The sequence below is a fragment of the Idiotropiscis lumnitzeri genome, chromosome 13 (genome assembly GCF_059441095.1).
Source record: "Idiotropiscis lumnitzeri isolate Australia: NSW breed Sydney's pygmy pipehorse chromosome 13, RoL_Ilum_1.0, whole genome shotgun sequence".
Classification (NCBI taxonomy): Eukaryota; Metazoa; Chordata; class Actinopteri; order Syngnathiformes; family Syngnathidae; genus Idiotropiscis; species Idiotropiscis lumnitzeri.
In genome coordinates, this window is record NC_142403.1 from 14404581 (window position 1) to 14431316 (window position 26736).

General features: G+C 42.1%; 1 protein-coding gene across 2 annotated transcripts; it reads left to right on the forward strand.

The window, feature by feature from the left end:
* The first annotated feature begins 1824 nt into the window (after positions 1 to 1824).
* On the forward strand, positions 1825 to 26346 carry atp10a (ATPase phospholipid transporting 10A). Of its 2 annotated transcripts, none has more exons than XM_088312815.1 (21): positions 1825 to 2457; positions 5485 to 5689; positions 5777 to 5862; positions 7277 to 7383; positions 7467 to 7598; positions 7971 to 8101; positions 9736 to 9988; positions 10351 to 10568; positions 10851 to 11045; positions 13592 to 14159; positions 17117 to 17220; positions 17671 to 17797; positions 18826 to 19010; positions 19288 to 19633; positions 19842 to 19918; positions 21504 to 21629; positions 21762 to 21962; positions 22750 to 22830; positions 22909 to 23013; positions 23811 to 23998; positions 24177 to 26346. In XM_088312815.1, the coding sequence occupies exons 1-21, from the start codon at positions 2045 to 2047 to the stop codon at positions 24469 to 24471; spliced, it is 4143 nt and encodes a 1380-aa protein (XP_088168941.1). In that variant the 5' UTR covers positions 1825 to 2044; the 3' UTR covers positions 24472 to 26346. The 2 variants fall into 2 exon arrangements, with proteins under 2 accessions (XP_088168941.1, XP_088168942.1); XM_088312816.1 differs by having other exon boundaries at positions 9781 to 9988.
* The last annotated feature ends 390 nt before the right edge of the window (positions 26347 to 26736 follow it).

Sequence of the window (26736 nt, forward strand, 5' to 3'; positions counted from 1 at the left end):
TTCTCTGCTGGTCTCAATACGCCCATTTTTGAGGCGGGGTGACAAATTTTAAAAAAGGGTTCGATTAACAAAGGCCGGGGGTCGATTTTAGTCCAGGCCACGAATCGGCCCTCATGTGTGTGATGAACTTACTCGCGAAATGTGCAAAGGACAACAATTGCCTCAAAACGCGTCAAAAGCGCCACAACCAACTGTTTGTGCATGAAGAGACATGAGACAGCATTGTGCGTTCAAGCGTGCATGTATTTCTGTGTTCGGACATCACATAACCCGCGCCTCCCACCTACTAACTAGACATTCCATTACAAGAGAGGGGGGCAATACCACAATCCCGATAACACCAACAGTGCGTACTTACTTTAATTGGGTATGTTTGTGGAGAAGAAGACAAATAAGACCAAAATAAGCCAATAATAAGAAAAGTGTATTTGACAGCAAATGATGTTTAAATAAACCTCTGCAATTAGCATCTGACCCGCGGCTTTTTGTCAAGTGCCCATTCATTACATATATATACATTTCTAATCTAAATTTTAATTTGTGAAACTGGTTTTGTCCCAGCAGTCTATTCTAATCATTTTGTAGTGTTTTTCTTGGCTGCACTGCTTCCAGATTTTTTTGTTTTGGCCAATCAGATTTCAGCCTCACTGTGTTGCTATGTCAATCTAATCTGCCTTTAAAATCAGTTGAGCTGGCCCATGTCCCAATTAGTTCAACTATATTAGCAATTTTAACCAATCAGAATTCAAACTCATCCTCCAAAGGCCAGAGCGCTGGCCTTCAATTACATCAGCATTTTTTTCTGATTTATGTTTTTTCTTATCTTCTTTTCGACTGCAAGAACTTGACTATTATTTTCTCGCTTCCGGACATATCAAGGCCGGAATGCTATCTCATATGCACCTCACTCCTCACTCACCCATCATCGGGATATTTGGAATTCTTCTCTACGCCAAGAAGAACACATCCATTTTTATCATTTGTATTTTTTAGGATTCACGTTTAACGGATCAGGCCTTTGAAAAGCTGGCGGCTTTTTATAATCTAATGGCTTTATTGAATTGATTCCATGTTGTCTTTTCAGGATGCCTTCCAACTGCATCAGGCTGCATTATTACAACACGCTGTTGTTGCATATTGGGGAAATACCTGGAATAGCCCAGCCTTATTTGATGCGATCGCTGCCCAGTCGACTCTTTTTTTTGTTCCGTTTTATTATTCCAGCTGTGCGCAAGTGTTTGAGCAAGCAGCCCACGAATCAAATTCATTGGGTTTGATTTCCTATCTGGAAAATAAATCATTCGTGAAATAGTTGCACAAAAAAAAAAAATAATTAATTAAAAAAAAAAAATCACCATTTACAGTCTTGTCAGAGATATGAGCGCTCATGGGGACTCTGTTCAGTTTGTTTCGCTTTGTCTTTGTTTTTTTTTCCTCGCAACACCCACAAGAGCAAAATGTTTGAACCCCCCCCAAAATGAAATGACCATTTTTGTTATGGTAGCTCATTTCTTTTTTATTCCTTGCATCGGAAAATGAGCTCCTGTTCCCCGGCCCGCTAACTTCCTGCGGACAGGAACATAACTCCGGGAATACCGCGTGGCAGTAGCTGGGGTAGCCGGGCTGGGCTCCGGGGCGGGCCGCGGGGTTTAAGTCTCACGTTTCCAGTTAAATGTGCCGATCTACACAATATATGCTAGCCTGTTAGGTCATTGTAGTATACGGGATGTGCTAGCTAGTTAGCTGCATCCAGGTGGCATGTAGATCGGCAATCTGGGGCGGGCCAAAATCAGCATCCTTCCGAAGTGGAAAAAAAGAAGAGACAAGCCCCAAACAAGCTAAAAGTTGTCGTCAGGGCGGGTGGAGTGAGGACATGGATGAAAAGGAGCTATTTTCGGGAGGAAACTAATACCCCGAACCACGGAGGGGGAGAAGAATGATCACCTAACCGCTAGCGCGGGCTGTTTTTCCCCCGGCGAGCAAGAAAAAAAGTTGTGGCGTCGCCTCCCCACCCCTTCCCCAAAATAAAAAGTCTTCGTCGGCCATGGCGAGCCGCGAAGAAGCCGCCGCCAAAGTCAAACTGAGGCCGCGGAAGAAGAAGAAGAGCAAAAAGGAGACTAAAACCCGCAGCGTCCACGCCAACATCCTCGGCGAGGAGGACGACAACAACCCCAACCGACACTACGCCGACAACAAAATCAAGACCACCAAGTACACGGTGCTCTCCTTCCTGCCCAAGAATCTCTTCGAGCAGTTCCACCGCTTCGCCAATGTTTACTTTGTCTTCATCGCGCTGCTCAACTTCGTGCCGGTGGTCAACGCCTTCCAACCCGAGCTCGCCCTGGCCCCGGTGGTCTTCATCCTGTCCGTCACGGCCATCAAGGACTTGTGGGAGGACTACCGGAGACACAGGTCGGACATGGAGATCAATCACATGGACTGTCTTGTCTACAGCAGGCGAGTAACAACACAGCAACACAAATACGGTTTGGAAAGTTGACGCGTGGGCTTCAGCTGCTTGAGTCATCATGAAAGCACATTTGATTCGTTAGACAACTCAATGTGTTTAGTTTTGATTATATTCCTGTGGATGATCAATTGGCCAGTCCCTAGTTTAACTTGAACTACTTCAAGTCTATTATCTATCAAAATTGCTGTTTCTGGTTGACACATGGGCATAAAAATTTCAGTTTCAACTTGAAAACATAACTTCTGTATCTTGTTTTCTAAGAATGCAGTTGTCGTTTCTAGTCGGCATATGGCAGAACAAAAGGCAGAACAGTCACTCTGACTCTTTGAACTCCATCCATCCATCCATCCATCAATCCATCCATCCATTAATCCATTCATTATCCGAGTCACTTCTCTTCACGAGGGTCGCGGGCGTGCTGGAGCCTGTCCCAGCTGACTTCCGTCATTAGGCGGGCGTACACCCTGAACTCGTTGCCTGCCAATCGCGGGGGCACACAAAGACAAACAACCATTCACATTTCTCAATTACACCTTGGGGCAATGTAAAGAGTTTGATCAACCTTCCATGCATGTTTTTGGAATGCGTAAGAAACCTGTAGTGCCCGGAGAAAAACCACGCAGGCACGGGGAGAACATGCAAACTCCACACAGGAAAGCCAAAGCCCAGATTTGTACCCCCGACCACTGTACTGTGAAGCAGATCTTGCTAACCAGTCATCAACCATGCCGTCCTTTTTGAAGTCCTTGCCCAAAATGGATTTAAGTGTAAAAAAAAAAAAAAAAAACACATGAACTACTTATCTGTTAAGCATGACACTCTGACTTTGGAAAATAGGGCTGAGCAATATTGCTGAAAAGTATTTCATAGGAGCCAATATTGATATTTTTTTACCTATTCAAAATAATCAAAATATTAAATGTCCAATTGCAATCGGTTCAATGGCCTGACAAAGGAATAGCCTGGAAGAATCACAACATCCACAAGTACAAAGTAATTAATGTGTTACTACCAAAATGTCTTCACGTGTCCTCCGCCTGTTTTTGGGGTGTTTCTGCCCTAATGAAAAGCGGGACTGTAGCACACGTTCACAGAGCATAATTCACACCAGTCAAAAGGCTCTGTGTTTTTCCTTTTTTTTTTTTTGCCTTAAATCCTTCTCGAATTCAACTCCGTCCAGGTGATTCCGCCGCATACGTGGCAAGCAGCGCGGGAAGTTCCTGCTTCTGTCCCGAAAATGCTAATATTTACAAAAAGTTGAGATAATGGAAGCATTGATGTTTGCGCTCGTCCTCCCTGTCGGGGGGGGGGGGTTGTGAGTAAACGTGGACTTGAAGTATCCAGTGAAGTTTACAATGAGTAATCACTTGGCTCTTGTTGATGCAACTCCAGTGTGAACTAAACAACCTCTCGCTTAGGTTCCACCTGGGAGAAAAGAAATATTTGGTTTTTGGACTTTCCGTGTATTGCCGTGAACTCCTTTTGAACCTTCACTTATTCCTCATTCTAATGGCCAAGCAGCACTTTGCAAATGAAATTTACAGAAATGAAACTGTTTATGCAAGATTTTAAAAATCAAATTTTAATGGACATTGTGCTGCTCCTTCTGATTTGCACACCTTGACCACATGAGGGCAATATAATACAGACATGGATATAATTGAAAGAGACGGTCACAATCGGCCACAGTCATATGAGTTATTCTTTGCCGAGGATAAAGAGGATGGATGCAGAGGATGGATGACTGGGATGCAGTATCCATACAGAGTGCTTCGCAGTTAATCAAATTTGCAATCAAAAGTTACGTAGACTGTTATTGTTTCCTGTATGTGCTTTTCGCTACCACAAAAATGAAAACGCAGCAATGAGTCAGAATGATATTCCCACACTGACTTGCTCTGTGGTCAACGACAACGAAAGTCATGTGCTCTGCTGATCAACAAGCGTAAATTCATTGGTCACGCTGCATTTTTCTCAGTCGAGGGCAACGCTAAGCTAACGGGGCAGGTTGCAAGAGTACAATTGACATAATCGTATTGCTAGTATCATATTTAGAAAAAAAAGTCTTTCATCACATTGTTAGGCACTTAGTGAAAGAGCAAATTATCTTTCTATTTCATAACATTTCCGTTCAGGAACCATGAAATTAGTATATGGTATATGAATATGTGAATTCTTCTCCCATCAGAACAGCATGGACTCATTTTATTATAATGAGGGCTTAAAATAGAAAAAAAACGGTTGCGTTTTTTTCCTCATGTCAACCTCGTGATACAACGCTGGCTCGCGAAAGCTACGTCAACGTGTCCACCATGCTTTTAGTCACCATTGATCATTGTTTTTGTTGTTTTTACATCACATGATGTGCCTTTTGAAAAACGCAGAGCACCATTTCATCATCCAGCGATGGAATCACACTCTTAGCCCGGAGCAGAAGACGACAGTCTTCTCAAAAGAATTGATCTGAATAAAAGTTGCTGCAAACAAATGCAGTGCAGATCTGTTTATCCTTTTTGCTCATACGTCAGACTTGTTAATTTGTTCGAAATTGCATCACACCTGCATGTTTTAATTGTTTACATTTTTATTTTTTAAATATTTACGTCACGTTTTTCGTTGTTCTCTGGATTTGTACCGTAAATCTTTACAAAACTGAAACACTTTTAACGGATTGACTTCCTCCCGTTCAATTTGGAGCATGACTTTAGACTTTTTTTTTTTTTAAATGCTTCTTGTTATGATCCACAAAATTCTACATTATCTGGTGAAACTGGTGTCAGGGACTAATTATTTCAACTTTGCAGGGGGCGCTACTGAGTGACAAACGGATAGATATGTCCGCCCAATTTCATGTCGTTTGGTAAAAGTAGTGGCGAATTTTCCAAACCTTCCGAGGGGTGATACGCAATGAGAACTGGCTGCTTCAAACGCCTAAAAATTAATTGCTGTTATCTTGTTCAATTCGGTGAAACTAATTTGTCGGGCTAATTTTGTCTTGTGTCCCTGGTCATCAGGACAGAGCGACGCTACGTGGAGAAGTTCTGGAAGGAGGTGCACGTGGGCGATTTTATTCGACTGCGCTGCAACGAGATCCTGCCGGCCGACGTCCTGCTGCTGAGCTCCAGCGACCCCGACCGCCTGTGTCACATCGAGACGGCCACTCTGGACGGCGAGACCAACCTTAAGCAGCGGCAGGTGGTGCGCAGCTTCTTCGACCTGGTGAGCTGACGTCACTTGTCATCGGCGGGATCGGACGGTGGTGCTGATGTCCCTAATAAAGCGGCCGTGGTGTGGCTGGGTTTGCAGGACTGCGACTTTGACCCGTCCAAGTACGACAGCGTCATCGAGTGCGAGAAGCCCAACAACGACTTGAACCGATTCCGAGGCTACATGTGAGTATCCTAGCTTGGCGTACGCCGTGCGTTTTATGTTTTTTCTTTTGTTGTTCACGTTTTTGCTTCGACTTAAGTTAACTTTTTAAATCAAGCTTTCTGTATGGACTTTTACTTTTTTACGTTATTAATTTAAAAAACAGTTTTGTGTTTTAGCTTGTTTTATTTTTTATACAAAATCTTTTTTATTTTTACTCAATAGTGTACATCTTTCTGAACTTTAACATTATTATTCAATATCTTTTCTTATTAATTGCCTTGTGTACGTTTTGTAAGCTTTAGGGTTTTGATTAATCATTTTTTTCAGAGTGTTACGTTTACTAAATCATAGACATTTTTTTCGTAATTTAAAAAAATATATTTATCATGGTGAATTCTCAGTTTTACAAAGTAAAAAAGCAAAACATAAAGCGTAGTACATTAAAAAACAAAATGTAGAATGCATTATTACTACATAAAACTTAAGAAAATGTGTAAAAAAAAAAAAAGAAAAAAAAACAAAGGTAAAATGTTAGTTAACATTTTTAAACATCAACTAAAATATTGCCTTCGACTGTAACGATTAAGCGCTATTGAAAAGCGTATTGAAGTAAAAAAAAAACTTCCTTAATAGAGCAGACATTTTTGTTTCCAAGGGTATGTCTAGATTTAGATAGATGTGTAGATATACAGTGCAATATGTTGGACATATGATGTGGTGTGCTTTGGATCATGAGATGTTCTTTTTCATTTGTCTTCATTGATAGATAGATACGTATTCATCCACAAGCAAAATATACTGTTCCAATAGACTCCGCAATGAAAACAACACAAGGCAAAGCAGGCGTGCGAAAACATAAAAACTATTTTAACAGAGCTATTAATTAAGTGCTGCGAACGTGAAGAATCCGCAAACAGCGTAATGTGAAGGTCAGTCAGGGACCAATTGCCCAATTAGACTCTTGTTTCTTGAGGAAATTGCACTGAGATAAGCGCTCTCTCTCTTTGGGTGAGGGAAGAGCGACTGCCACGGTTTTTCGATGGTGATTGAGTGGGAGGTGTTCGCTGCTATAAATGGATGCTGTCCTCTGTGACATTCTGCCACGAGGGTCCGGGAAAAGCGTGTACAATCCATAAATCTTCACACCGAACGGGCCATCATTCATTTTTCATTTTTCAGACCAAATTGTCCCATTTTCCGGGGGAAGTGCAGAACCGACAAATAGTCGGCTCGGACGTTCTGTCGCATAATCGACATGATTTGCGTAATGCTCTCGGTCGCAGTGGAGACAAGGCCACGGGAACCTTTTAGTATCAAATTGTCAAGACTGTATCTGTACTTTTTTTTGCTTGCTGTGGAGGACCTACCTGCCATTATTTGCTGAAGATGTGACCTTTTGATCTCATCACCATTAATTTTGATTAATTGATGCAGAATCCACAGGAGCGGCAGACGAGACGCACTTTACAAAGACAACCTGCTTCTGAGGGGCTGCACGATCCGCAACACGGAGGAGGCGGTGGGCATCGTCATTTACGCAGGTGAGCGACACGCCCGCGGCAGTGGCTCAGATCGTCTGCGCGCGCATGACCGTGCGTGCGTTTGCGCTAATGCGTGTCTGCAGGTCACGAGACCAAAGCCATGCTCAACAATAACGGGCCTCGTTACAAGCGCAGCAAACTGGAGCGACAGATGAACGTGGACGTCTTTTGGTGTGTCATCATCCTGCTGGTCATGTGCTCCTTTGCTGCTGTTGGTGCGTGACACTTTGCTGCAACGCACACACAATATTTTTAATCATCTAAATCATTTTTTTGTTGAGGAAAATGGTCTTCATCTGGGAGCCTTATTAAACTAATGGGATTGGGGACCATAACAGGAAGTAGAAACCAACCAAAATAAAAGCGGAATTAACAAATATTCACAATAGCAGTTACCAGACATCCTATCTAAATTCCTTTTAAAAGCTCTTCAATGTCAGCTTCTACCAAGCCAACAGGAATAAAGAACAAAAACATGAAATAGAAAGCCTCTCAAAATAAAACTGCTAACAGATGCGACAACGCCATTGACCAAAAGATCCAAACCAAAGTTGTTTTTGTGTGATGTGATGTTCTTATAAATGCAGGTCACGGGCTGTGGATGTTTCAGTACGGCGATAAGAGGCCCGTTTTTGACGTCCTCAGTCCGCAGGGCACAAATTTGTCACCGGTCTTGTCGGCCATCTATCTCTTCCTCACCATGATTATTGTCTTCCAGGTAAGAAGCGCCCAACCTTTTGTTCACTACCATACAGACACTAGTCAGGATGAGAAGCAGTCAACATCCTCACTCCAACAGCGGATTCAGATTATAGAGTCCTTTTGTCACAAAAAATGGTTAAGTCAAATGATACGCTTTATGGCAGCTAACCAGTTGCCGATTAGCTAGCTAGCGGCTAATGCAGAAAACAGAACACTATGATATAAAACCCTAGCCATGGAAGAGCCAATGTCCAATTTGCTATTTGCCATACAGCTAGCTAGCTAGAGGTGCTAATGTAGCACTGTGATGCTTTTTTGTCAACGGCCCTGTTTGCTGTTTCTCTTTCAGAGTCAGTTTGTATTGATTTATTTCTGTTTGTCTGATTGCTGACATGCCAACACCCCACCCCGCTCTAAAAAAAAAAATGTCACCCTGTGCTGGTCAGATGTGAAGTTTGTGTCAGTATGCACAAACAAATATTTGTGGACGGGGATTTTCCATTTTCCCTCCCGCTCTGACATTTCTTGATGCACTTTGTAACAACACATGACTTTTTGTTGATGTTCCATTCCAGGCACAGGAAAAGGAACAGTTGCTAGCTGCCTTTACTCTTCGCAATTGCTAAGTGGTGCCTTTTACCTCAGTTTGTACGTCACACTTAGCTTTGAATATTTAGCATTAAGCTAGCATTTTCTTTTTTTTTTGCCTTCTCCTTTAGCAGTTAATGTTTTAAAGCTCTTTAGTTGTTGTTTTTCGCTAACTTTTGTAGCTCCTTAGTCATTAGCCAGCTCATTTACCCTCATCCATTGTTTTGTTTAGTTTTAATGCTCTTTAGCCCTTTTTTTTGTCTTTGACTTTTTAGGCTATTACTCTTTAACCATTTTTTTTCATTGTTGTTCCTCTGAAGCCGTTGTTGTTTTTCTAACTATTGTAGTTATTTCGCCATTATGTTTTGCTAAAACATGTAGTGACAATGTCACAAGTGGGCAATATCTTTATGGAATGTTCTACTACACAGTAAATGAGCACTTGAAACACCTCTGAAATATTCCAGAACACATAAATACGTAAATACATGATGGAAAAAAAGTGATTGCTTAAATACATGACCAATTGCTCTTCTCATATTGTTCTTCTGACAAATAATATCTTTTTTTTTTTTTTGAAACATCACCTTAATTTTGACGCATCAAAACACCTCAGAATCTTTGACCCGTACATGCTTATTTGTTGATATTTTTAATTTGTTTTCACCTAGTTGGTGAATGGGTTCCTCGAGTCGCAGATGAATCGCTAAAAAGATGAAAGTGCAGAGTAGATGCGTTGAGAAATAATTAAATTACCGTAATGTATTCTCTTTTGGTCTAATTTGAAGACAATATGCGATATTGCACGTAAACATTCACAAAAAGGCCATTTTTGACAGAGACCAAAAATGACAATTTTTTCTGGAATCCATCATCAGTTTTTTTTTATTCTTGATGTACTGTATCAGGTTATTAAGTGGTAATTCCAACCAAAATCAACATTTTGACACTGTCATTTTTCGGAAATCTTGTCACCTTGCTACTCTTTTCTCTTTAGTCTTATCTTCTTGGCAATTTTTTTTAAGTTCTTTTAGCCAGCAAAATATGCTTGTTTCCCCTCAGGTGCTAATCCCCATCTCGCTGTTCGTGTCCATTGAAATCGTGAAGATCTGCCAGGTTTACTTCATCCACCAGGACGCAGAGCTTTATGATGAGGAGAGCGACTCCCACCTGCAGTGTCGCGCCCTCAACATCACAGAGGACCTCGGGCAGATGCAGTACATCTTCTCCGACAAGACCGGAACGCTCACGGACAACAAGATGGTCTTCCGTCGCTGCACTGTGGCGGGTGTGGAGTACTCGCACGATGCCAACGGTGAGACTAACGTTTAAAAAAAAAAAAAAAAAAGTAAGCAAAATAAATTGGATTTGTTTGAATATTGTTTCCATTCATAATTTTTTGTTCTTGATCTCCAAAAATAATCGTTTGAAAAATTGTGACCCCCAATTATTCCTAAAATATTTGTGATTAATATCTTTTTTTCATAATTGAGCAGCCCTAATGTTATTTTATATCTTTTTGTAAAAATAATTATTAATTAAAACCATTCTGGAGCCTTAGTCAAGTAACATAACGTTTGTTTGTTCACTTGTGCTGCCATAAGAGCTTTTTGCCACTCTTAAGAAGGCGTGACATCATAGTGAATTTTCCTATCATGTGTTTTTGTTGTCCTCCAGCAAGAAGACTTGCCATGTACCAGGAGGTGGACTCGGAGGAGGAGGAGTGTCCGTCCCGCGGTGGGACGCTTCCCAGGCGAGACAGTGTGGGCAGCCACCACAGCGTCAAGGTGGTGCTGCGCTCCCACAGCACCAAGTCCCACCGCCGGACTGGGAGCAGGGCCGAGGCCAAGAGGGCCAGCATTCTTTCCAAGCACACGGCCTTCAGCAGTCCCATGGTCTGTGTGTCCACTGTCTTACTGTCTTCTAATGCCTCCACTCTCCATTGTCACCTGATGTCCTCCTTTGACAATCCGTGACATGCATCCTTTTTTTTCCCTTCACTTTTTCTCACTGTCCCGTGTCCTACTCTGTATCCACGGCCTCCAAAGTTTGCCCTCGCGCGTTCCTCCCTTGTCCTCAATCATCAACGATCCCTCAATCCCCCCCGTGTTGTCTTGCACTGTTCTCCTCTGCCATCTGCTCCCTCACTCACTGATAAACGTTCCTCCGTGCCGCAGGAGAAGGACATCACACCTGACCCTCAGCTGATGGACAAAGTCAATGAATGCGGCAGTCAGATGGACTTCATGCGTTTCCACAGCCAGCCCATGTCTCAGCTGCCCTCCGACCTTGGCGACATCATGGATTTCTTCATCGCGCTGACCCTCTGCAACACGGTGGTCGTGTCCTCCCCCGACCAGCCTCGACACAAGGTAACCTCTGTCCTCCGTTCTTTGGAGAACTTGTCTTTTCTTTGTCCTCTCTGTCCCTCCCATGCCTCTACTGCAGCGGTGTTCAAACTATGGCCTGCTGGCCAATTGCCATTCAGTGTCCATTTTTCAGTGACTCATGGCATATAGTAAAAATGTCTTTTTACAAATAATTGCAAAAACAAAAGTAGAGGTTGGTTAGGGTGGTATAATGTGGAGCAAAGCTCACCAATGTGTATCGCATGAGTAGCCCGCAGGCCTGTTCCAAAAATAGATCACACATTGTGAATTTCTAGGAATGTTGCATAAGTGATCATTTGAGCATCCAAACAAAGGATTTTTAGAAATAGTGTTGCATTTGGGTATTTATGTTTCCTAATTATTGTGAGAAATCATTAATTTGACCTGTGTCTTTATATAAATGAATATAATTCACTATTTTTTGTAACATACAATAAAAACATTTGATTTCTAAAGTAATTTGAACTATTTGTGAGTGCAGAAGTGTTTATCAACCAGTAGTCAAGAAATAGCTCCGTTTCAAAAATGTTGGTGGACCCTGCTGTAGAAAACTGTACAATCTATTTAAGACCAAAATAGTAACATAATTTCTCTTCATAAGAATGTGGTGAATAGAGATCATTTATTTTTAGAAGCAGAAACATTTTCCTTTGTCGCATTCTTCTTCACGTCATGGTCCAATTTTTGAGCATTATTGAATCACAAGTAACATCTTTTAAAATGATCATTTTGCCACAGACTGCTTGTTTTGGTTCTGCTTGGATTTGGCTGAAGTTCAGCGCAGGGGCAAATTTATCCTAATGAGATTCAGCTCCACCCGACGGACACCCAAACACTTTGAGAAATCCTGAACTACAGTATTTGCCACATCACATTTACCATAAAGTTGTCACATAGATTTCAAAATGATATATAAAATATGTACAAAGCTCATTTGCTTGTTTGATTGAATTAGATTGTGTTTAACCATTGAAAATAAACATTCAAAGTGGCCCATTCATTCTTGAATTGCTCTATATGCAACCCTCGAAACAAACAAGTTTGGACACCCCTGCTCACATTCTTCCAGTGTGAACCTCCTATATTCCTCTTTCTTCCACTGTTCGTCCGTCGCGGTGTAGATCGGGATATCGATTGACCACAAACAACATATATAAGGGAGTGTCTCCGTCCACCCACGCATGCAAACGGGTCACTCCGACTGTTTCAGAAACCGATCTTAACCTAAATATTGACTGCATGTAAACATCGTGAATGTCACACTCCCGTGTCCTCCACTCCCCCCACCGTTATCAACGGTGCCCTATTGTCTTGCGCTCTCCTCCATTATTCCCACTCTCCCCCATCTTCCTCCACAGTCCCCATGCACTTGATAGCCTGCCAATGCCTTTTCATCACAAAGAAGCGGGTGTACAAACTGCATTTTTTTTTAAAATAATGTACAAAAGAAAGAAATGCCAAACAATAATTTTATTTTCTTTCTAAGTAGCTTTATCTTATTTTAGTTTTCAATGTTTTCTCATCGCACTGTTTTATGAGATGTGCTTCAGCATGCTCTCAGCTGTATATCCGTGTTTTGTTTTGTTTTGTGTGGGTGTGGCCGTCTCGGTCAGAGGTGATATCCTCTCCTGCCAACACTTGCTTGTCTTGCCATCTAATGAGAGTCTTGATACTATGCGGAAACATCACCCGCTCGTATTTGCTCGCTTGCTTTGTCCTTTTTTTTATGCGTCTGTGATTGTCCACCTTTTTGTTAGTACACCCTTGTGGCTTCACCTGAATGATTTATATGTTCAAGATGCATGCATGTGATAAGGCTGGATGCCAGAAGGCCGCTCAGTCCGGTCACTTTGCTTCCACTATTGTACTGCGCTGCCTCAAGGGGAAAAGGGACCAGCAAAAAGGTTATATGCAAATGTTGTGCGGCGGCACTGACTGTATGTCTCTTTGTTATTTTTTGTTGACAAAAGAAAAAAAAATGCTCACTGATGAATATGTATGTCTGACCCCCGAAAACGCATTCTGTCGTGCCCATTGATCTATGCCCAAAATTGAACAGGATGTCCTTCAGTTTGGTTTGGAAAAATAGAAGAAAAAAAAAATCAACACAGATTTTGTTGGCCATACATGTCACAACTGGCAGCATGAAAAAGGACCCATTGGTGAAACTGAACAGGAAGTCAGCCATGTTGGTTTGAAAATCCATTTCTCACTTGGTAATGCCCATAGGAAAATAAAATAAAATAAAAAAATTAGTTCCTGATCCCCGTTTTCCAAATCAAACGAAAATTCTTTGTCATGACAGAATGCATGAAAATTTTGATGTCGGCCATTTTTCGGCCATCTCAAGAACCCACACCTGCAATTTAGCAGGAAGTCATGTTGGTTTGAAGCAGCCATTTTGCGTCAAATTCCAGGCAACCCACGACCGACAGACAGGCGAAGTGAAATTACTGTGCTTTTTTTGCCTTCCCCATCTGATATGGTTGGAGCATGCGATTGATTTTGTCCCTGTGTGTGTCGTCCAGGTCCGGATGCGGTTCGAGCTCAAATCCCCGGTCAAAACCATTGAAGATTTCATCAAACGCTTCACGCCGAGCCGCCTGACCTCAGGATCCAACAGCAGCAGTTCCTCGAGCCTCGCCACTAACCGCTCCTCCACCAAGGCCTGCTCCAGCATGCTGTCCTCCCCTTCGGCTGAGAGCACCCTGACCAAGCTGGAGGAGGAGGAGGCGGCGGCAGCGGTGGCAGCGGCAGCACACTCCTTCAGCCCTTCGCCTCCCACCTATGACGATAAAATCCGAAACCCAGAGGGCACAGATCTGCGCTACGAGGCCGAGTCGCCGGATGAAGCGGCGCTGGTTTACGCTGCCAGGGCCTACAAGTGCTCCCTCGTCGGGCGTCTGCCAGACCAAATGACAGTGGATCTACCCCACTTGGGGAAGCTGAACTTTGAGCTGCTGCACACTTTGGGATTCGACTCCACCAGGAAGCGCATGTCGGTGGTGGTGAAGCACCCGCTCACGGAACAGATCACCGTCTACACCAAAGGAGCTGACTCTGTCATCATGGACCTCATTAAATCCCCCAATACAGGTAGGACATAAGCATATTTTTGTGATTTATCAGATGCTGGTTGTCCTTTAGGAAGAGTTACTTACTACGTATTTAGTAAGTGTAGGTTGTGTGGAGCTCTTGGTGCATTTTTTTTATCCAAGTACGCGTAAAAATGAATTTTGGTATTGCCGATTCTTTTCAAACAAAAATAATAATTAATATGGTCCAGGTGCCGCTATTCAATGTTACACTATCCAAAATATGAACGAATCGGAGGTTGATCCTCATTCTAGAATGTGTACCCCCATCTTAGAGGTTCATTAGCAAAACAAAAATGAATACACTTTTGTGTTGACTATTAGTGTCCACCATCACACTCGGTGTGCTCAGTTATTAGAAGGCACAGCTTCAGTGGGCCCTGAGGACAAATGCCTACACAAGTTCTGCAGTGGTGTGTTTATGGTGTACCACAAAGGAGTCATCCTCACTGATGTGTCATGTTAGTAATTGAAGATGTTGTTCTATGTGACTGTCCAATCGTGCCTTGTGTGGAACCGTGTGCCTTAAGTAGGGTTTTTGTTGTTGGAGCACTAACCCAACCTTTGCGCCGCACCTCGAACCTTTTCACTAAAGTTAGGTCAGAAAAGTGTAAAAGCGGAGAAAAAGAAAATTCTGAATTCCCTCCCAAATATTAAGAAATGTGAATTATGAAATGAAAAAATATGGGAACTGGGAAATTAAACTCAAAGCATGACAACTTTCCGCACCAACTCAAGGATTTCCCACTCAAGTTATGCAAGACATTTTTAAATGGTGCCATTCTCAGACAGCTCAGTGCTTCCCTTGAACTTAGAAACAAACAAAAAATCACAACCTGCTTGTGCAGTATATTTCCCCCTGTGGCGTCAAATCATTGTTCTATTTATCGTCCTTTTGGGGATGTTGTTATTCCAACCATACAAAAGTGACCTCGCACGTAGTTGCACGGAACGCTTGACCACTTCCCAGCATGCCCTTTTGACAATCACTGGCAAACACGTCAGTGTTATAATGTGATATGAAACTACTAATATTGCAAGTACAGCCATAAATCAAAAACATGTCCTGCAAAAATGCTACCGACACTTTCGCTATTCCCACGTTGAGCTCAACCTATCAAGATGAAAATAGATATTTTTGAAAACACCCCTCTCGAGCATTCTTGCTTTGTGTTGCAAGTAAAACTTTGACCAGTTGTTGAGCACACATTTGTTTGTGCATTATGTGCATATGCGTCCAGATTACATCATTTCCCCCTTCAATAAAAGCCTCAAGGCGTCTCCCGCCACCAGACGTTATCCCGTTATCCACCCACCTCCTCCCAGTCCAGAGGCCTCAATGGGCGTCGTCACAACACTGACTACTGTGTGTTCACCATTGGGTGCTGGCAACCAATTAGAACGGAGAGCCAGTGCAACCTCATGGCCAGGCGGACCCTTCATAATGGCTCCATTCACATGACCGGGGGAGTTGTTCAGTGTCGCTAATATGCTGACGCTGCTGCTTGCCGCGTGTGCGCCGTGACGTCAGCTCAGTGGTGATCTCTGCTGGCCTAAACATTATCCGAAGCACTCATCTACATTTACAGGAAGAATTCCAAGATTTGTATTTCTATATTTCCCTCTCTTTGCGTTTCTATTGGCTGTGCTGCTTCCATTACTTCTGGATGTAATTTTTAGCTACTTGTACTCCTTTCATGCTCCTCCAGTACATGCTCTATAGGGTTTAAATCTGAACATTGACTTGGCCAAGTCTAAAACCTTCCACTCAGTGTAGTTTGGAATGCATACTCTATATGGTTCGAGTCTGGAAATTGACTTACCCGGTCAGTTTTTGTTTTGACAATGTGTTTTAAATCCATGCTCTACTGGTTTTAAGTCTAGGGATTATCTTGAACGGTATTTTAAATGCATGCTCTATAGGGTTGAAGTCTGGGGATAGACTTGTCTGGCCTATCGGGTTTGAATCGGAAAATTTTACTTGACCTTTGTGTTCAGTGCATGCTCTTTAGGATTTAAGTCTGGAGATTTACTTCACCACACAAATCTACTACTGATGTCGTTTTGAGAGTACGTTTTAAATGCATGTTCTATAGGTTTGAAGTCTGGAGACTGATCAAATCGTTTCACTGCTTGACCTTGATGTTGTTGTGGCAGTAAAATGCATCCTCTATTTGGTTTAAGTCTGGAGATTGGGTCGGCCGGTGTCCTGTTGTCATTTTGACAGTGGTAAGTTAAAATGCATGTGCTGTAGGGTTGAGGTCCGGAGATTGGTGAAGGATCTCCAAGTTAGTGTGGTTGCATCTTTCTTTTAATGGCCAGACAAAATGTTTCTTGTCGACTCCTGAGTCATTTCCTGTTTGACAGATGTGCTCGTATGCACCATCTGTCCTTGCTCTCCTAAAGCTTTATCCTTCCTCTGGTGAAGGTTGTCTAAATGTTTTAAAGCAAACATTTAGACAAAAGTTAATAAAGATAACGAGAGTATGCTCATCATTCTTAAGATGGCTGACAGCTTATCAGTGCCTGCAAGCTGTGCTGTTATTACATTACCGCCTGGCAATCTCTCTTGCGTTTGGCCGAGAGACACGAGACTAGTGATCATGTGCAGCTCTCCACGGGGAAAACACACGCAATATTGGATCGCATTAAAACCTCTTAGAGAGTAATTGAGAGGAAACCTTGTCGGGTGTTTGGGCTGTGAAGCGGGATGAGCAGTTAAAGCAGAGGAGGTTCACATTTTGTGCTGATGAGAAATTTACACCATGAAACAAATATTAGAGGACTCTTGAAAATGTTAACACTTATGAGTTCCATTATATGGCGGCTGGCGTTTGACGTGTGAACACAGATGGCGTTGGTGAGCCTCCAAAGGCGCCAGCGATGCGTCAAACCTCTTCTGCCAATCTCATCAGCATCTTCCTTCTCCTCATGTTCTGTCGTGTGTGTGTTTCCTAGGTAACTCCAAAGGAAAACGGCAGAAAAAGATCATCTACAGGACCCAGAACTACCTGAACCAGTACGCCGCTGACGGCCTCCGAACGCTTTGCATTGCCAAAAAGGTAATTCGGGCAATTGAGTGAAGCTTCAATTTATGGAACTGCAAGCAGATCATCCCGCCTGACCAAAGTGGCGGCATTCTTCATGACTCACGCGCTATCTGTGCCACTATCCCACATGGCTGATTTACGCTTGTGTGAAAACTGTCACCACAGTGTGCCCATAAAACATGTCCATGGAAAAGTATTTGAGCATTTATTTGATATCCTTGCTATTCAGCTTGAGGTCCATGTACTAGTATCCTCTTTGTCCTCACGAGTAGGGCAATTCAACTCTACTGAACTTTATTTTAAGAGGACTTAGAGTGGCGCTGGTAGAAGGAAAAAAACATTGTAAGGAAAGACACAGCTGTTTTGCTAGCGCACTGAATTGTCTTCATTATAGTAAACGGACCCTAAGCGTGATATCCAATAAATGGAATACTTTACACATCCTCTGCTCTCATTTTCCAGGTTCTGAGCAAGGAGGAATACGCCTGCTGGCTGCAGCGCCACCTGGAAGCGGAGACGGCCATCCAGGGTCGAGAGGAGCTGTTGTTCGAGTCGGCCCTGCGTCTGGAGACAAACCTCCAGCTCCTGGGTAAGCTAATACTCAGTGTCGGTCGTATCTGCTCAAATTGTGGCTTCCGTATCGAGTGGAGATGGATGAAGGCAGAGCCACTGGGTAAGAATAAATGCCCCACTCCATATAAACATTTTTATCCATTGAGTGGTAACTGTAACAGAACTACGACTTTGATCACTGTGGAGTAGTTCTGATCAGGCAGACACTGTTGAGCCCACATGAACCAATCACATCACGGATCCTTTTGCACCTCCACCACCCACTCTGGGAGCAATGATTGACAGATTTGTGGTGGGCTTTTTATGTCCCATTTCAATGTGCTGCCACATCATCAAGGCCATTCAATAAATAAGTCATGAAATAAGTAATTATGCAATGAAATATAAATAGATCTTTATATTCATTAAATAAATAACTAAATAAATGCACAAATAATTAAAAATGTCAGTGATCCAAAAAAAAAACCCAATGAGAATCAAAGTTAATTGAAGATTCCATTAAATAATGACTACAGCTTTTACATGTGTAAAAATGTCATTAATTATATACAAATTCTATTGAATAATGAACATTTGTTTGAAACAACTAAGCGGTTTGGTTAATGGATGGAGAACTATATTAAAAAAAAAATAATTAAGAAAAAATTCTAGCTGGTAATTAGAAATGTTATGGGTTTAATTATTGACTGGAAAATTTAGTAAAGTATTTTGTTTTAATTAATTGATTACGTTTATTAAATTAATTTTAAATACATTTTTTATGTACGCTCAATTCCGACTCCCCCCCCCAAAAATCAATTTATATTGGCCCACCATATTTTATATACAGTGGACCCCCGCTATTCCTGGGGTATTTTTCAACTGCTAAAAATTCTTCCAAAAATCAACCTGCTTTTCCCATGAAAATCGTTCATTATGAATAATCGAATGCGCGCGTCCTTTGCATAGTGTCATTATTTATTTGTGCCCAAAAATTCATAATGTTCTGTTATGTATTATTTCAAATACAGATGATTATTTACAAATTAAATATTTTCCTCACAGGTGCGACGGGAATTGAGGACCGGCTGCAGGACGGCGTGCCCGAAACCATCGACGCCCTGCGGAAGGCCGGCTTGCAGATTTGGGTGCTGACGGGCGACAAGCAGGAAACGGCCGTCAACATCGCGTACGCCTGCAAGCTGCTGGACCCCGAGGAAGAGATCTTGACTCTCAATGCCGACTCAATGGTGTGCTGGAGATCTTGGCCAAGTCTTTCTTTTCTTTTGTAACATTTCAAAACAAAGTTGCAAACCAACATGTAAAGAAACTAAAATCAAATTTTCACCCTTTTTCACCCCCTTTCAGGACATTCGATTCTTCTTTTTAAAAGCAAACCTGCGATCTACCACTGTTGCTGTTTAGTCCGATGTTCCATTTTTTTTTTTACTACTTGTCTTCCAGATGTGAAGCAGGTAGCATTGCTTCAGCTTTTGATCCTGACCGTGCCTGTCTCTGTTGAACCAGGAGGCTTGTTCGCTGCTCCTTGAGGAGAGTTTACACTACATCCAGGCCAAATTCCTGTGCGGCTCGGCCAAGGCCTTCCACGCTGACTTCGCCCCCTTCCACATCTATCCGTCTCCTCACCCCCCTCCTACTCACTGGTCGTCCTCCCACGCCGCCGTGCACCGGCTGGGCCTGGTGATCGACGGCCGCACCCTGGCCTACGCCCTGGATCGCAGTCTGGAGGATAAGTTCCTGGCGGTGGCTCGAAGTTGCCGCTCGGTGCTGTGCTGCCGATCCACGCCGCTGCAGAAGAGCATGGTGGTCAAGCTGGTGCGCAACAAGCTCAAAGTCATGACGCTGGCCATAGGTAAGCAGCTGCAGAGAGAGCTAAATGTGTTTAATGCTGGACTCAAAAAAAAGTTCGGTTACTTTGGAAAATAAGTCAAGTAAAAAAATGAAATCACAGGAATCATCATCAAAAGCCAAGTCAAAAATTAAATCTAAAAAATGAAGTCACAATAAAGCTATATTTTTTTAATTTTATTTTATTTATATATATTTATTTTTTTTTTTAGGAGACGGAGCCAATGATGTCAGTATGATCCAGGTTGCTGATGTTGGTGTGGGCATATCGGGACAGGAGGGCATGCAAGTGAGTACTTCTGTCCATTCTTATAAAAACATGTTATAGTTTTAGCTACCACAACAGCAAAATTCATTGTTTTTATTTTAGTTTTATTTTTTTCCCAGCAAACTCGTTTTCTCTTCTTTTTGGTCAAAAACCCGTGTTTTTGGTGACCTCCCCCAATCCATGTTTTACTGCTGAATACTACAGACAAAAAGCTTTTTCCTGTCTGTACATTGCATGCAGTCATGCTCATTGTATTGTTCAAGGTGATGGAAGGACGCCTTTCATGTCTGCTAACGGTGTGTTTTACAAACCTGGCGGGCACCTTTATATGGTCGGCGCTCGTTTACAGCATCCACATCCATGCTAATATCACATGGAAGTCGCTGTCATCATCGTCGTCATCATCGTTCCCCTATTCCTGCTTCGCTCGCCTTTGCAGGAAGGTGATCTTGCCTAGCAATAACCGAGATTCCCAATTAACTCGTGGGCATGGCACATCTGTTAAAGACTTGTTTTTTTTGGTGGGGGGTGCAGGGGGTGCGCCAGATTAATCACCGTTAGTCACAGGCGCTCTTAAAGGGACAGCGCTGGCTCCCACGTGTGCTGAGATGCGCATTTCACAGCCACGGCTGCGCTCACTCTCGTCTTATGATGAACCTGCTCCCGACGCAGCTATTGAGACGCGGCTTATTAGCGATCAGGAGAAAGCCAGGAGAGCTTCGCTATCGGCCGCTAACGCTTGACCATGTCACTGGCTTGCCTTAAGGGAGCTTTTTGATGAAGGTGTAGTCTCAAGATCAGATCGGTAGGTAGTTGGTAGAGAGATTATATTGATTTTTTTTTTCCCCCCTACGATACGATGATTGCCAATTAAAAAGATACATTGGATGAAAACAATGATAATAATGCAGCACAATATCGGCTCTGTGTAACTGAGAAAGGATGTTAAATTATGACCCAAAAATGTCACGGTTTGCTTAAGGCTAACAAAGATGCAAAACTCTAAAGCCAGGTTGACGAATGACATCTGATCGCGGTGTTATAACACTTGAAGCAACAGCTATTTAAACACAAATGGTGGAGCAATACATGATGATAGACAAAATACAAATACTTGCAAGCCTATATTTTTCATCCTTTGCAACAAATAGTAATATTAGTGCAGCTTACTCAGTCAGTTGTTAAAACTGACTCACTATGTCCCTATTATACTGCCCTCTGGTGGCCAACGCACACACACACACGAGAAGGAGCAGCACAATGTCAACTGAAGCGAAGTCTAAAAAAAAAAAGAAAAAATGTAGTGAAACTGCTTTATCTATTTAAGTGTGTTCAATCATGATATTGATAAGTACAATATTGCAAAGTGGTATTTTTCTTATTAAAAACTACATTACACATTTTTTTTTCTTTTTTTGGGGGGGGTGGAGGGTCCTACAACAGTCCTAGAACAGATTAATGGCATTTCCATTCTTTTCAGGAAAGAGAAAGATGATATAGTTGTCTCCATAAAGAATCCAAATGCCACAATAGATCGTCATATAAAAAGCCGAGGAAGGCTTTTAAAAAGTTGCTCCGGAACACGTGTGATGTGACTTGCGTGCAGGCCGTGATGGCGAGCGATTTTGCCCTGCCACGTTTCCGCTACCTCCAGAAGCTGCTGCTGGTGCACGGACACTGGTGCTACTCGCGCCTGGCCAACATGATCCTCTACTTCTTCTACAAGAACGTTGTAGGTCACCCAACCACACTCGAAAATGACTTCATCCCTCTTGGCACTTAAAAAATAAAAAACAATTTTTTAAAGAATAAAAAAACAAGGGTCATGTCCTGGTATGCTTTATTTTTTTCTTTCTGCTCTCAGATGTTTGTGGCGCTCATCTTCTGGTATCAGTTCTACTGCGGCTTCTCGGGCTCGGCCATGATCGACCAGTGGTATTTGATCTTCTTCAACCTGATGTTCTCCGCCTTCCCGCAACTCGTCACCGGCACGCTGGACAAGGACGTGTCGGCCGAGACGCTGCAGAAACTACCTCAGCTTTACGTCAACGGACAGAACTCGGAGGTGAACGGGCGCGTCTCATTTTCTTCGCCCCTTTCCTTTTCTTTTTTTCCCCCTCCTTTTTATTGTTAAAATGTTAAAAATGAAAGTTTTCAGCAACTTCAAACAAAATGTCAGGCCCGGAAGCCACTTTGACTTTGCATTATGAAACTTGGTAGGCATGTTTTTCATGAGTAGACACAAAAAAAGGAATAAAAAATAGGAATAAAAAATAAATTAAAAAACTAAAGGATTCAATCCCATTATTTTTTTTAAATTCAGCCCCTGAAGCCAGTTAAATGAGGTTTGGTGGGCATGATTATTTAGAGTTAACCCAATAAAAACTCTCAAGAGCCTAAAAATACACAGGAAGTCGGCCATTTTGGTTCTAGACAACCATTGTAGACATGGGGAATCCGAATTTTCTGTTTAGATTTATTTTGAGTTGGGGAAATGTAAATATAAATTATTGTAAGTCAGTTTGACTTGGCAACCTGAAATTTGGTGGGTATGTCTTAGAGGAGTTGGCCCACCAAAAAGTTCCAAGAATCTTTGCCCGAAAAGACCAGCAATGTCTGCCATTTTGGTTCTGAATAAACAAATAATTTTTTATTGTGAACATTTTATCTTGGAAAATTCAGCCTCTTAAGACACGGAATTTGGTGGATATGTTAAACAGGAGTAAACCCACAAAAACATCTCAAGACGACTTGCCCGAAAACACACACAAAGCATTCTAGTTGGAAAGTTCTTTTTGGTTTGCCGATTGTTGCCAACTAACAATTTCTGAATGGTCTCGTTCACGTCAAAGGAATACAAGCCATACATGTTCTGGATGAACATGATCGACGCTTTCTACCAAAGTCTCATCTGCTTCTTCATTCCTTACTTTGTGAGTGTCCCGCCATCAGTGTCATTTATGCATTGCCGCCATTCTTGCGTTTGAACTCAGCCCTCGCTTCCTCCTCAGGCCTACGCCGACTCAGACGTCGACCTGTTTACATGGGGGACCCCCATCACCACCATCGCTGTCTTCACCATTCTGCTGCACTTGGGGGTGGAGACCAAAACCTGGGTGAGAAAACTCAGTCCTGGAGAAGCTTGGAGAAGGAATTCATCCAATTGTTTTTTTTTAACCGTGAAAATGTACAAACTGGAATTTTTGGGAGTGAAATTCAGTGCTAAGAGCCATTTTACTAGAGTGACATGAAATTTGGCGGACCCACAAAAAAAGTCACAGGAACCAATGCCTGAGAAGACACATGATATCTGCTTTTCGATTTGAATCAAGTGGGAAAAAAAATGTTTTTTTGAAAATACAGCCTGTCACCAGTTTAACTTCGCATCCTGCAATTTAGTAGGCATGTCAATCATGAGTAGACCCACAAAAAATTCTCAAGGATCCATGCTCAAAAAGACACACATTCTTCCATTTTGCTTCAAATCCACCGCTTTAGGGTCATTTTGGCCATCTAACAGTGTTCTTCCAAGACAAACTGGTCCTGCAGATTTTGCCAAACAGCACCGAGCGTACCTGTACATAACGTTTAAGCCAGGGGTGGGCGAACTTTTTGATTGGTGGGCCACAATGGGTTCTGAAATTTGACAGAGGGGCCGGACCAGGAGCAGATGGATGGAGTGTTTTGGTAACCTCATCGCATCGGAGAAAAAAAAATACATTTAATTTTAAATGAAAGTGAACAAAAGCATTCCAACAAAATATATGTCTTTGACACACCACAGTATTTAGAAAATAAAACATTAACGAGATTTATTCATTTAATTTTTTTCAAGCCGGATTAAACCGTATAACATGTGGCCCCCGGACCGTAGTTTGCCCACACCCGATCTAAGCAATGCCTCTTGTTCCAGACATGGATGAACTGGCTATCCATCTGCTTCAGCGTGGCTCTGTTCTTCACGGTGGCATTGTGCTACAATGCCTCCTGCCCCACCTGCTACTCCCCTTCCAATCCTTACTGGACCATGCAGACGCTGCTGCAGGACTCCGTATTCTACCTGCTCTGCCTCATCACGCCGGCTGCCGCGCTGCTGCCCAGGTATGTGCTCCAACTGTAGGAGTAGCCTCCGTCGTGTTGCGGCGTTTGTTTTCACATCACTCGACTGGTGGCTTATCAAAACCCGCAAACATTTGAACTGACCAAGCGACGATTTGTATCCCGATAAAGTTAGTTATCATAAGTCACAATAACGATCGTGGGTGTGCGTGTGTTTCAGATATTTCTACCGTGCATGTCAAGGCACCATCTTGCCCAGCCCGGTGCAAGTGGGGCGGCAGTTGGACCGGCTCCTCGCCAAAGACCCATGCAGGAACATCCTGAGCTTGAGCAGGAATCCGACGGGCGCGCAGCCCGACCCCGAGACCAAATTCTCCGTCACCAAAGACCCACGCCGCCGCCACCGCGAGGAATCGGAACGTCCCGACGCCAGTCTGTCAGTCCGGATCGACCTCCCCTTTGACGGAGGCGTCAAGTACACCAAGAACTCGCAGGAGAGACCCAACGTCGGCTGAAGTGACACCCCCCCCCCCCGCCCCTTTTTCCAATTTGCACGTTTTATATTCTATTTTTCCAAAGAGCTTCTTTTATAAAGGATGCAAAGAGGTACTTTATTTGATCTAATGTTATAGGGGGAGTTGGAAGAAGAACTGGATGTTCTTTTTAATTTGCCAGGAAAGCTTCACTTTCCAAAGAAGATGCATCTCAGTACTGGCCTGGTCTGAAACGATGAATATATTTTCTTTTTTCATGCAAAGTGCTTTGACGCTACAGCGGCCTTGATTGTGTCTTTCTAAGAGGACTTGTTTTCAGCACAGTGACCTCAGTTCATTGCAGAGTGTTAGTGCCACACTAAAAAGAAAAAAAATACTCAAATGATGTTCAGAAAATGAATATTTGTTTTAAAATAAAATTGTCTTAAATGTTAAAGAAAAAGGGATTGTAGTTTTAAGAAAACAACACTAGAATGTTGCAAGAACTATGTTGAAATGTTACCCCCTAAAAATGTAAACATTCAAAGTTGCTTTTAAAAAATTAATGCGTAAATTATTAGTTTTAAAGTCCACATTTTTCAATGGTTACAAATTGCTATTTTGATAGATAAGTCATAATTTCTGAATAAAAGTTGAAAATTACTAGAGCACAATACATGAATATTTTTATTTTTTAATCTCAAGTCCTATATTGCTAGAAAAGTCATTATTATACTACAGCTGTTAGGGAAACAAAAACTCATATTACAAGATTCATGTTCTATTTTTTAAGTGATACTGTACATTAAAACTGTTATTTCCCAAAAAAATATATTACAAATCGGATTTAACTGTTTTTTTCCCCCTACAGAAGTCTCAAATCTCTCGGTTATAAATTGTAAGAATTGTGGTAAGCTTTTAAATACAAAAATTCTTAACATTGCAGGAATTGTCATTAATAACTTGATTTTTCTTTCTTTTTTGTTAAATGCTATACTAAACATTGCATCAGTGTCGTAGGGTCTGAACAAAAAGTCGTAAAATGCCCCCAAAAAATTATAAATTACTACTGTCATACAATACAGGAATAAAGTTGCATTTTCTTGAAGTATAAATGTTTTAAATTAAATTACACCAATAAAATGGTAAAGATGGAAACAAAAAGTAGTACAACATTACATTAAATAACAGAAATAAAGTCTTAAAAATAGTCAAATACGAGAATAGTCATGAAAAGAACAAAGTCGTTAATAAAATGCATCGTTTTTGTTTTTCTATTCTGCTGTGGCACTAATACTCACTCATGTACATTTGTGCGATCATTTTGCTGGAGGAATGCTCAGCTAACGTCTCTTCTAAGCATTCCAGTGAAAAATCCGAAGACATTCCAGCCCAATCTTGGGGGACTGATATTCATTTTCTCATTGTGTTTTAACAGTGTTTACCAAAGATGTCTTGACAGGCTCAACTTGCAGCCAGGAGACTTAGCTTAGCCTAGCCTAGCTTAGCCTAGCCTAGCCTAGCTTTAATTAGTTTAGCACCTCATCCCGGCTGCATCTCCATATCTTTTTTCATATCCAATCAAGCTGGGAATGAAGGTGACGTGTTAATTGCCTCGTTTTGCCAAAAACCAAACCACATTACGCTTGCAACCGTTTTTACTTGAAAATCTTAAAAAAACGTTTTTCTGTGCTCTTGTTCAGCTGGAAACCCTTAAAAAAAACGTTTGAGTGGCCGCAGGAAAAAAAAAACTTTAAAGCACTTTGACATTTTCAGACGTTCCTCCACCCAAAACATTTTGTTTTGTCCCATGAAGAAATGATGTGGTTGTCGTTGAATACATCATTGTTCATGTATGTTGTATTTCCCACATATGTGCCTTAACACTGGATAATAAATGTTATTGTTCCCCATTGAGGACTGCTGTTTTGGTGTAAAATGGTTTTGGAATCCGACCCCCCCCCCCCCCAAACCGCCACTCGGATGTTTCCGTGCTTCATAGCAGAGCCAAAATCTACGAATAATTGGCTCGCATCCTGAAATGGTTGTAATTGCCTAGTGGTGTCATTGGATGGCAGCAAAGCACTTTTTTTTGTAGTATTAGACAAGGCTACGGTCTTACTATGCCTCCCCTTAATGCCAATGAGTTGAATGGCCACCAGATGGCGCCAAAGTTATATTTTCATAATAGACTAATATATTAAATGCAGGCAAAATCTGGCTGCTACAGCGATTTTTTTGTTGTTGTTGTTGTTGTTGATGACCCGTCACATGTTCGAACAATAAATTACTAAAATTAAAAATATT